This window comes from Triticum aestivum, chromosome 2B (assembly GCF_018294505.1).
Source record: "Triticum aestivum cultivar Chinese Spring chromosome 2B, IWGSC CS RefSeq v2.1, whole genome shotgun sequence".
Classification (NCBI taxonomy): Eukaryota; Viridiplantae; Streptophyta; class Magnoliopsida; order Poales; family Poaceae; genus Triticum; species Triticum aestivum.
Genome location: NC_057798.1, coordinates 21,907,545 through 21,919,992, shown reverse-complemented (window position 1 = coordinate 21,919,992; position 12,448 = coordinate 21,907,545). Strand labels below are relative to the sequence as shown.

General features: G+C 51.9%; 1 protein-coding gene across 1 annotated transcript; it reads left to right on the top strand.

Annotated features, from left to right (window-relative positions):
- The first annotated feature begins 8,372 nt into the window (after positions 1-8,372).
- On the top strand, positions 8,373-10,167 carry LOC123040068 (uncharacterized). The gene is made up of 2 exons (XM_044463007.1): positions 8,373-8,619; positions 9,177-10,167. The coding sequence occupies exons 1-2, from the start codon at positions 8,549-8,551 to the stop codon at positions 9,862-9,864; spliced, it is 759 nt and encodes a 252-aa protein (XP_044318942.1). The 5' UTR covers positions 8,373-8,548; the 3' UTR covers positions 9,865-10,167.
- Positions 10,168-12,448: the final 2,281 nt, after the last annotated feature.

Genomic DNA, 12,448 nt, shown 5'->3' with positions numbered 1-12,448 from the left:
GGGCCACCGGACAGAGTTGAGCGAGCCAAGGGCGCGTTTATTTTAGTTTTATTCTTCTCAAAATAGCAGGTAGCAGTGAGGTGCGTGCCAAAATTGCTAGATCTCCGTTCTCCGGATTTTAATTTGACCGTGTTTTTTTTCCGAAGGAATTTGACAAAGTGATGATATAAGCACCAAATAACAATTATTCAGGTTTAAAATTAACCCTGAAGGTAGATGTAGAGGTAGCGTGCCGACCGCGATCACATCGACTTTGAAACCATTTCCCACGTGCATCGTCACCTCGTCCTTAGCCAATCTTCGCTTAATCCCTAGTCCCTGTTTCGAGTTGGAAATATTAGCAACAGAACCAGTATCAAATACCTAGGTGCAACTGCGAGCATTAGTAAGGTACACATCAATAACATGTATATCACATATACCTTTGTTCACCTTGACATCCTTTTTATCCGCTAAATACTTGGGGCAGTTCCGCTTTTAGTGACCAGTCTGCTTGCAGTAGAAGCACTCAGTCTCAGGCTTAGGTCCGGATTTGGGTTTCTTCTCTTGAGCAGCAACTTGTTTGCCGTTATTCTTGAAGTTCCCTTCTTCTTCCCTTTACCCTTTTTTCTTGAAACTGGTGGTCTTATTGACCATCAACACTTGATGCTCCTTTTTGATTTCTACCTCAGCAGCCTTTAGCATTGCGAAGAGCTCGGGAATAGTCTTGTCGATCCCTTGAATATTATAGTTCATCACGAAGCTCTTGTAGCTTGATGGCAGTGATTGAAGAATTCTGTCAATGACACTATCATCAGGAAGATTAACTCCCAGAACTATTCTCTTTCATCTTGCAGCTATAGAACTTATTGGAGACTTCATATATCTCACTCTGGGCATTTGCTTGAAATATTAACTTCAACTCCTGGAACATCTCATATGCTCCATGACGTTCAAAACGTCGTTGAAGTCCCGGTTCTAAGCCGTAAAGCATGGCACACTGAACTATCGAGTAGTCATCAGCTTTGCTCTGCCAGACGTTCTTAACGTCGTCAGTTGCATCTGCAGCAGGCCTGGCACCCAGCGGTGCTTCTAGGACGTAATTTTTCTTTGCAGCAATGAGGATAATCCTCAAGTTATGGACCCAGTCCGTGTAATTGCTACCATCATCTTTCAACTTAGCTTTCTCAAGGAATGCATTAAAATTCAACGAAACAACAGCACAAGCCATCTATCTACAAACAAATATAGACAAGCAAAATACTATCAGGTACTAAGTTCATGATAAATTTAAGTTTAATTAATCATATTACTAAAGAACTCCCACTTAGACAGACATCCCTCTAATCATCTAAGTGATCACGTGATCCAAATCAACTAAACCATGTCCGATCATCACATGATATGGAGTAGTTTTCAATGGAGAACATCACTATGTTGATCATATCTACTATATGATTCACGTTCGACCTTTCGTTCTCAGTGTTCCGAGGCCATATCTGTATATGGTAGGCTCGTCAAGTTTAACCTGAGTATTCTGCGTGTGCAACTGTTTTGCACCCGTTGTATTTGAACGTAGAGCCTATCACACCCGATCATCACGTGGTGTCTCAGCACGAAGAACTTTCGCAATGGTGCATACTCAGGAAGAACACTTATACCTTGAAATTTAGTGAGAGATCATCTTATAATGCTACCGTCACTCAAAGCAAAATAAGATGCATAAAGGATAAACATCACATGTAATCAATATAAGTGATATGATATGGCCATCATCATCTTGTGCTTGTGATATCCATCTCCGAAGCACCGTCATGATCACCATCGTCACCAGCGCGACACCTTGATCTCCATCATAGCATCGTTATCGTCTCGCCAACTATTGCTTCTACGACTATCGCTACCGCTTAGTGATAAAGTAAAGCAATTACAGGGCGATTGCATTGCATACAATAAAGCGACAACCATATGGCTCCTTCCTGTTGCCGATAACTCGGTTACAAAACATGATCATCTCATACAATAAAATATAGCGTCACGTCTTGACCATATCACATCACAACATGCCCTGCAAAAACAAGTTAGACGTCTTCTACTTTGTTGTTGCAAGTTTTACGTGGCTGCTACGGGCTGAGCAAAAACCGTTCTTACCTACGTATCAAAACCACAACGATAGTTCATCAAGTTACTCCTGTTTTAACCTTCTCAAGGACCGGGCGTAGCCACACTCGGTTCAACTAAAATTGGAGAAACTGACACCCGCCAGCCACCTATGTGTAAAGCACGTCGGTAGAACCAGTCTCGCGTAAGCGTACGCGTAATGTCAGTCTGGGCTGCTTCATCCAACAATACCGCCGAACCAAAGTATGACATGCTGGTAAGCAGTATGACTTGTATCGCCCACAACTCACTTGTGTTCTACTCGTGCATATAACATCTACGCAAAAACCAGGCTCTGATACCACTATTGGGGAACGTAGTAATTTAAAAAAAATTCCTACGCACACGCAAGATCATGGTGATGTATAGCAATGAGAGGGGAGAGTGTTGTCCATGTACCCTCGTAGACCGAAAGCGGAAGCGTTAGCACAACGCGGGGTATGTAGTCGTACATCTTCACGATCCGACCGATCAAGTACCGAACGTACGGCACCTTCGAGTTCAGCACACGTTCAGCTCGATGACGTCCCACGAACTCCGATCCAGTAGAGCTTTGCGGGAGAGTTCCGTCAGCACGACGGCGTGATGACGGTGTTGATGATGCTACCGACGCAGGGCTTCGCCTAAGCACCGCTACGATATTACCGAGGTGGAATATGGTGGAGGGGGGAACCGCACACGGCTAAAAGATCAAGAGATCAATTATTGTGTCTAGGGTGCCCCTGCCCCGTATATAAAGGAGCAAGGGGGGAGGTGCGGCCGGCCAGAAGAAGGCGCGCCAGGAGGAGTCCTACTCCCACCGGGAGTAGGACTCCCTCCCTTCCTTGTTGGATTAGGGGAAGGGGGAAAGAGGAGAGAGAGAGAGGAAGGAAAGGGGGGGCGCCGCCCCCCTCTCCTTGTCCTATTCGGACTAGGGGGGAGGGGTGCGCGGCCCCTACCCTGGCCACCTCTCCTCTTCTCCACTAAGGCTCACTATGGCCCATTAAGCCCCCGGGGGGTTCCAGTAACCTCCCGGTACTCCAGTAAAATCCCGATTTCACCCGGAACACTTCCGATATCCAAATATAGGCTTCCAATATATCAATCTTCATGTCTCGACCATTTTGAGACTCCTCGTCATGTCCGTGGTCACATCCGGCATACCCAACAACCTTCGGTAATCAAAACTCATAAACTCATAATACAACCGTCATTGAAACTTTAAGCGTGCGGACCCTACGGGTTCGAGAACTATATAGACATGACCGAGACACGTCTCCGATCAATAACCAGTAGCGGAACCTGGATGCTCATATTGGCTCCTACATATTCTACGAAGATCTTTATCGGTCAAACCGCATAACAACATACGTTGTTCCCTTTGTCATCGGTATGTTACTTGCCCGAGATTCGATCGTCGGTATCTCAATACCTAGTTCAATCTCATTACTGGCAAGTCTCTTTACTCGTTATGTAATGCATCATCCCGTAACTAACTCATTAGTCACATTGCTTGCAAGGCTTATAGTGATGTGCATTACCGAGAGGGCCCAAAGATACCTCTCTGACATTCGGAGTGACAAATCCTAATATCGAAATACGCCAACTCAACAAGTACCTTCAGAGACACCTGTAGAGCTCCTTTACAATCACCCAGTTACATTGTGATATTTGGTAGCACACAAAGTGTTCCTCCGATAAACGGGAGTTGCATAATCTCATAGTTGTAGGAACATGTATAGGTCATGAAGAAAGCAATAGCAACATACTAAACAATCAAGTGCTAAGCTAACGGAATGGGTCAAGTCAATCACATCATTCTACTAATGATGTGATCCCGTTAATCAAATGACAACTCATGTCTATGGTTAGGAAACATAACCATCTTCGATTAATGAGCTAGTCAAGTAGAGGCATACTAGTGATATTATGTTTGTCTATGTATTCACACATGTATTATGTTTCGGGTTAATACAATTCTAGCATGAATAATAAACATTTATCATGATATAAGAAAATAAATAATAACTTTATTATTGCCTCTAGGGCATATTTCCTTCACCCCTTTGAGAGGTTCATTGGAGTCCTAAAGAAATATGTCTGTAACCGTGCTAGGCCAGAAGAAAGCATCTCCATGGGCCATCAAACAGAGGATGTCATTGGGTTTTGTGTTGACTTCATTGACTTTAAGAAGATAGGTCTCCCTCAATCGCGGTATGATGGGAGACTAGGTGGAAAAGGCACACTAGGAGGGGACTCAATAATATGTAGGGACGGGCATACGTGGTCTCAAGCACACTACACGATTCTACAGAATTCTACCTTGGTGACCCAGTATATCGATGAACACAAGAACATTCTGCGTTCCAAACACCCAGACCAGTGTGACGACTGAATTACATGTGAACACATCAGGAGTTTTGATAGTTGGTTCCAAACACGTCTTAGGTGTGACAACACTGTTTCTGATGGCTTGTACTCATTGGCAAGGGAACCATCTTCGACTGTAATGACTTACAAACGGTACGAGATAAATGGGAATACATTTTACACGATCGCCCAAGATCAAAAGAGCACCAACCAAAACAGTGGTGTCCGCTTTGACGCAGCAACCAAGAGGGGAAAGGACACATATTATGATTACATAGTGGACATATGGAACTGGACTATGGATATGATATTAAGGTCCCTTTGTTTAAGTGCAAATGGGTCAATTTATCAGGAGGCGGGTACAGGTAGACCCACAGTACGGAATGACAACATGGGATATGAACAATCCGGGGTACACAAACGAACCATTCGTCCTAGCCAATGATGTAGCACATGTTTTTTATGTGAAGGACATGTCTACCAAACTGAGAAAAAGAAAAGATAAGGAAGCGGATACATCATACGATGAGCCATAGCGCCACATAGTTCTTTCAGGAAAAAAAGACATCGTGGGATTGGAGGGCAAGACAGACATGTCTGAAAATGATGAAAAGTTTCATGAAATTCCTCCCTTCAAAGTCAAGGCTGACCCAAGCACCATGTTAAACGATGAAGATTATCCATGGTTACGGCGCAATAAGCAAATGATACAAGCGAAGATAAAGTGAAGACTTTTTATCCACAACTATTTTGATGATGCCTTTGATCTAGAATATCACTACAGTTACATGTGAACAAATGAAATCCTTTTGTAATAGATGAGTTTTTGTCCGAAACCCTGATACTTCCAAAGAGATTTTCTGTTTTGTACATGAAGTGCATCCAGTTTTTGTCGTAGCCCTCTCAACTTTTTAGCACATGCTATGTGGGTGAAATGATGATACACATGAGAGCCTGAAATGTAGAAGGCCACATAATACATTAGTATGGAACTAAATGATTTAGCATGCCATCCCAATATATGCTTAATTTTGAAATAGCCAATTCATGTAGCCGAAGATGATTTTTTTAAACAAATTGGATGTCCCTTTGACATTAATGATAGGAGATAAACTAGAGTAAAATTTGGATATTAAATTGAATTCATGTATGAGGGTGTAGAAATGAGAAAGATTAACAATAGCAAGTCACAACCTAGCCGTGCAACGGGTCACTTTGCTAGTTAAAAAGTAAACAAACAAGCTCGAGAGAGAAGACCGTGGCAACAACGCTGCCGACAGAATGCACATAGCGGTCAGCTCCATGTTATGTTATGGATTGGCAGGAAGGAAAGTGCCGCGCCATTGTCCCTCGGGCCTGGCTGGTTAGAAACGGTCGACTCAGCCGTCTCTAGCATACAGACGCAGAGAGGTGCTTTAATCACCGTGCGGTGCGGGCTCAATAGTATCAGCAATGAATCAAACAATCCGAAAACCCAAAAAGCTGCATCTAACGGGCTGTATGGACTTATTGCAGGTGGACAAACACCTCCTAGGCAACAGGTGTGTTTGTGCAAGGACTAAGAGCATCTCCAGCCGAACCCCAACAGGCCCCCTAGGCCCCTCTTTTGTTGGCGGCGCCGAAAATTCGGCCCAGCCGCACCCCCAGAAGCCCAATTTTCGTCGGCTCGGGCCGATTTTGGCGCCGACGGACCCAGGCCGAACCCGACGCGCTGGAGGGCGCCGGGGGAAATGTTTTTGGCGCGAAAGAATAGCGGGCCCGCCGAGTCAGCGACTCCGGCTCATCGTCGTCCTCATCGCCTCGATTTCCCGCGAGGAATCAATGCCCAAGGCTAACGCCGGTCAGCCTTCCGCCGATTCCCCACGGGCGGCGCAGTAATGGCACGGCGACTCGCCATTCCCCTCCCGCCATGCGTACACACACGTCTGCCTCCCCTCCGACAGCTATAAAAGGGCACCCCTCCTCGTCGGTGGACGCACACTCCATCGCCCTCTCCCTCTCCCTCTTCTCATCGGCTCCCTTCTCGTCTCTCCCCGCGCCACCAACCTCCGATGGGTGAGCGGTCCCCCGGCGACGCTGCGGCGGCCAACGGCTTCGGTCGCCGCACGCTGCATGAGTGGGAGGCGCACCTCCTCCACGAGGCCAACTACCCGGCGCCGCCGGACATGCTCGCGCCGGGGAGGTGCAGGCTTAGCGCCGGAGGCGTCCCAGTCCCCCCGTGCACCGACGCCGAGCACCCCGGCCACTTCCACGACGAGATCGAGCGCATCCGGGCGTCCATGCCGGAGGAGGTGCGCGACCGCCCGGAGTACGCCGCCGACAACAACAAGAGCTGGGCATCGTACTTCCAACGCCGCCACGAGGAGCAGCTTGCCTCCACCAACAGCGCGCCGGCGAGGGGACGCCACAACGCCGACGGCCGCCATTTGTGGTGAGGTGTCCCCGGGCGCACACTGCACGCCGTCCTCGAGCACCTCGATGGCGGCAACGAGCCGCCGCTCCAGCAGTACCCGGTGGCCCAGGCGCTTGTCCCCTGCCGGAGCGGCGGCATCTAGATGCCGCGGCGTATGGCGGGTTTGTCGTCGTCGTCCTCCTCCTTCTCCCCCGGCTCGCCGCCGCTGGCCAATGTTAAGCACGGGCCCGTGGAGATGCCGCTCGGGAGGCGCACCCGCGGCTTCGTCATCAACGAGGGCGGCGTTAGTCCTCCTCCTCCCGCGTTGTCAAGCCCAAGACGGAGCCGGGCCTCGTCGCCGTCAAGAACGAGTACGACGACCTGGCCGCCCTGAAGTGGGCGCGGGAGGACGCGCAAAGCTGGAGATAGATTGCCAGCGCTGTGCCCTCGATGAGATCGCCGCCCGGCGCCACGGCCGCGACGAAGGTGGCGTCATCGTCCTCGAGGACAGTGACGAGGACGCGCCACCGCCTCCACCGAAGCCCATCCGCCAAGGCGACGCAGGGCAGGGGAGCAGCAAGACGGCGGCGTGAAGAAGGAGGAGGGTGACGACTACAGCGCCTTCGGCGCGTTCTTCGGCCTGTAGGGCGGGCGGGGGCGGCGGCGCATGTTTTAGTTTCTTTTTTCATGTTTTTAAGACTTTAATGTACAAATATTAATGGAAAATTGCCTTTTTTTGGAAAGATGCTCTAACACAAGCGAGGATGAATGTTTTCTCGGAGAAATTTGAGAAATTGCAGCGTCACTGAAGTTATGATTTGGCCGGGGTAATACTTGCCATGTGCCTGCGTGGGCGAACGATCGGCAGCGACGTCGCTCTCAGCGGGGCAGGCGTCGAGACGGTCGGCAGCAACGGGGATCTGGTGGGGGTAGCGTGCGCGTCGTGAAAGCGGTACGTGCATGTGCCTGTGGTAGTGCAGGCACATATTATTGGGGACATGCAAAGAAAAGAGAAAAATATAAAAGAGGTGCTGATGGCATGATAATCACGCCGTGAACGATCAAAGTGGCAATATCCTACGGCCATGGACATAGTTGAAAGGACGTACGTACTCTTTTCAACGGAAAAAGTCCATTTTAAACCCTGAACCCGTAGAGGTTCGGCGAAACGAACCCTCGAGTCAAAATCTCGGTCGATTGCACCCTGAACTCTGTAATCTCGGTCTAAATCAAACCTTCGGGTCGTTTGGATGGCCAGGATTGGTGGCATTTCGCAGAGGGCATACACCTGCTTCCAATTCCGTAGGGAGGCTTCCAATTCCGTAGGGAGACGTACGTACCCTTTTCAACGGGAGCTGGGCAGCTGGGCCGAACCTGTGGCGCTGCGCATCCAAGCTGCCGTGGTGGGGGCGCCCGGCCACGGCACGAGCGACGCCTCGTCGTTGTCCGGTGTTTCCATCAGCTGGGCCTTTATAAACAGCGCCCCCACCGCAAACCCCATCAACGAGTCACACCTCCCTACGGAATTGGAAGCCCGCCGCCGGCTGCCGCTCCGCCCCTTTCGCTCGCGCGCTTCCACCGGCGCGGGCGAGGCCGAAGCAGGGGCATCGGCGGCGGCGTCGGCGGCGGCGCCGAAGCAAGCCGGCCGTGCTCAAGTGCTGGACCAAGATGGAGGCGGCAGGGGATGGCTCCATGGGCATGTTCGGAGGAACGCCGGATGCCGCCGCCGCCATCGGCAGGTAACAAATGGATCAATTCCCACCACTCCCCTCTCTGCTTCCGCGTTCCCGGCGCGTTTTATCTCACCGCCCCCCCTCGCCGGCGGCGCCTAGCATAGAGTAGAATCGAGCCCAATCGCGGCGGAGTCGAAGGAACGCCGAAACCGGTCGAGGTTCTAGGTCGCCGCCCGCTCCCGCCTCCGCCCCTTTGCCGCGCTCTCCACACTTCCACCACCCGCCCGCCCAGCATTCCATAGCTGCGCCTCCGCCAGGCCGCGGATCGTCGTACCTGCGCGCCCGCTGCTGCCGCAGTTCTCCGGGTCCCTGTTCCCCCGCGCCGAGCAACTAGGCCACCCGCCCCCCCCCCCCCTCCCCCCCGGCCGCGCGTGGTCGCATCGCCCTGCCGCCGGCCTATCGCCGCGAGGATTAGTAGGTGCGGGAGGACTAGCCGGCGGGCGAAATGACTACCCACAACCAGTACTAGAATTATGCTAATTTTTTACAAACAGTACTAGAATTATGCAATTTGAGTCATCCCAAATGGTTTTTAACAATGCGATGGACCTGCCATTGAACAGATCTGCCGAGGTTGCTGGTCTCCTGAACAAGTTGGTGAATGGTCTGGGAGCAGCAGTTATGGACATCCCCAGCGACGAATTCACAATCCATCCATCAACTGACCTTTTAATACAAGCCCTGCAGAATTACTCTTGCAACACATATTTGGTGGAGCCAGTGCATCACACCACTGATCCTTGCTCTCACATGGTCGATTGCTGGGCAGCCAAGCTCAAGAAAGATGCAGAAATGATACGCCGAGGTGAAAAGGGTGGGAAATACATATTCCTCCTGAATAACACATATGATGTTTTGCAAATGCTGCAGCCTCCAAGTGCCTCTTTCGCCGGTGTTGAAGAATTGGAGAGTAGGCTCACATCAATGGTCGAGCTGTACAAGAAGTGCTACTTGGATGAGTGTTGGGCTCCTCTGCATCGCTTAAACTTGGACATGTTTGCTGCTGAATTTCGTGCCATCTGTGACTGCCAGTCGACATGGAAGGTTACGGCTGAGCTCAGGTACAAACTGCGGCAGGAGATTGTGGATTTCGTTGTTCCACCGTATGAGGTGTCCTTGTGTGATCGAAGCGGAGGTTCGGGGCTGTCTTTTCCGCTGAAACGACTGGTGTTCGGAGGGAAGAAACAGAAGAAGAGGTACTATACTGGTGCCCAACTGGAAGGGAAGATAAGAGGATTGTTTGAGGGATGAGCAATCTCCTCTCCTGTCATGATCTTGATAGTTGCACCTGTGCCTGTATATCTTTCTCTCTTTGGAAAGGTGGGTTCGGTCTGTAATGCCATGAGTTAGATGCCATTGTCATGCTGCAGTTGCCGTGATGTGATAGTTTTAGTCTTTTAGAGACCAGAGTTGTGGTTGCCAAGGCGTTTTTGTTCGAAACCTTGATATGTGTATGTTTGACATGTATGACTCATTGGTTGCAAGTTGGAATATAAATGAAATTGATCACACACACTATTCTCATGTACTAGTAGTGTGATTTTCTTTCCTCTGCATTTTCTGTCCTCCGTGTTGCTCTGCAGATATTGTTTCTCGGCCACCATTTAGTGTAGGCGTCGAACCATTTTTATCAGTACTTTGTCCAATTAGTTTCTGGGGAACGGAGGTCTCGCTCGCTGCTATTTTAATAACGAAGAAAAGAATCAAATAAATCAACTTGTCTAGGCTCGCGCAACTCTGTCCGGCTGTGGGAGTGATGAATATCTGGAACGACCGAGACTGGGTTTAGACTCAGTTGGCGAACATAGAGCAACTCCAACGAGCTGACCCAAACAGACGGCGATTTTGTTCGCTTTTTATTCGTTTGGATCAGCTAGCGGACACGGACGTCCGTTTTTTCATTTGGGTCGGCGTATGCGCCCAACGCTGACCCGACCCATTTTGACGGCACCGACAAAAAAAAGTATATGCATATTCAAAATAAAAACAACTTAATTAAACATTAAAGCCGCCCAGGAAGGCCTGGCCTGCGAGAGTCCATGCGTCCACACATTAGCATTAAATAAAATTAAAAACAACCTAAACTACGAGGCGGCGCGCTGCCCTAGGCGTCATCGTCGTCGTCGTTTTCGGGGTCGGTGAGGTCGAGCGTCGGCGCAGGGCCGGCCCAGGGGAGTGCAGTGTTCCAGGTGGCGGCGATGTTGGCCGCGGGCAGCTGTGCCGCTGCAGGAAGTGCCGGCGCCGGGGGCTGTGTGGCCGCCTGTGCTGCCGCGACATGACGTGCCTCCTCCTCGGCCTCGCGCTGCTCCTCCTCGAGGTCGCGCTCGAGCATCTCCTCGTACTAGCCGCGACGGCGCTCCTCGGCCAGCCGTCGCTGGCGCCATTGCTCGAGGTACGCCGCCTCCTGCGCCGGCGTCGCCCCCATCCAGATCGGCGGGGCGCTGACCCACTCACGCACTACTCCCGTCCAGGAGTAGCGCTCGATGGGCTCCGACTCCGGCTGCGGCTCTGGCTCGGCTTTCACGTGGCAGCGGGAAGGGGGCCATCAGCGGGACCACGTAGTCGCCCGCTGCGGAGAGGGCAATGGCATGTGCCATGGCCGCCTCGTACCGAGCCTCCTCTTCCTCTGCCGCCTCCGCCCTGCGCCGCTTGTCCTCCTCGCTTTCCCGGTAGACCGCCGCAAGGGTCGCCTGGTCCTCCTCGCGGACGATGAGCGGCGGCGGCGGCACGCTGCGGTCGACCTCGCGCACGCCGCGTCGCTTCGCCTCCTCGTGCTCGAACGCGAACCATCTCACCCAGTTGGGCGAGTCGGTTGCGTAGGCGGGGTCGCGGCGCTGCTCCGGCGTCAGTAGAGCCCGCCGGCAACGCACCTCCTCCATGTGCGCCCTAGTCGACCACGGCGCTGCCGGCACTGGGATCCTCTCCGGATCCAGATGCTAGTCGTGCGACAGGGTGGCGTCGGGGTACGGCAGCGGCACGCGGTGCTGCCAGTGCCCCTCCGCCTGGTGCACGGGCACGTTCACGCGCAGCCTCTGCCGGTGAGCCGGCGCCGGCGAAGGTGGGAGGAACTCCGCGGGGAAAGGGACGGCGGGGGCCTTGTCCTTGGCCTTGCTGCTGCTGGCGCCGGAGAAGAGCCCCATCTCGCTGTGGTGGTGGCTAGGGTTTGCCGGCGACGGGGGAGCAGAGTGGGCTGGATGTGGACTGGGAAGTGGATGAGGACGGCCCCGCCGCACGGTCGGCTTAAAAAAGGACGACCACCGTCGCTGACGCATGGGCCCGAGGTCATAAATTAAGCTAGCCAGGTTGGCCGCGGGCAGTTGGACGACCGCCAGGTGAGGAAGCGGCGGACACTGAGAAGGTGCGTGTGGCGTCCGTTCCGCATTCACGCCGACGCATTTGGAACGCAAATTTGCACCGCAAATGCGTCGGCGCGGACGCGAAGCGGACACGATTTGGGTTTGGGTCGGCGTGTTGGGCCTCCACTTTTATCCGTGCCGACCCAAACCGACGGCGGCGGACGATATGGGTCGGCCCATTGAAGTTACTCTTAGAGACCAAATTATGTCCTACAGCGATGGTCTCGTGTATGTTCTTTCATGTGCATTTTCCATCCTTCGGGTTGCACTGCAAACGTTGCTTCTTGGCCGCACGGTGTCAGGCAGAGCCACCATTTAGGCCAACTTCAACGCACGATTGCTTTTGATCCGCTCTCCTCCGATCGGATTGAAACGGACAGAAAAAATAGTCCAACGAGCGAATACAAACGGATACGTTTATTTTTTGTCCGCCCGCAACCCATTTTTGGCCGGATTTGTGTCGAAACGGATAGGACGCG

Bases quoted from the DNA above. Each gene is read 5' to 3' on its own strand.
- LOC123040068 (XM_044463007.1), top strand. From the start codon at position 8,549: ATGGAGGCGGCAGGGGATGGCTCCATGGGCATGTTCGGAGGAACGCCG. The intron at 8,620-9,176 runs GTAACAAATGGA...GCCATTGAACAG, and splicing joins GCCGCCGCCGCCATCGGCAG to ATCTGCCGAGGTTGCTGGTC.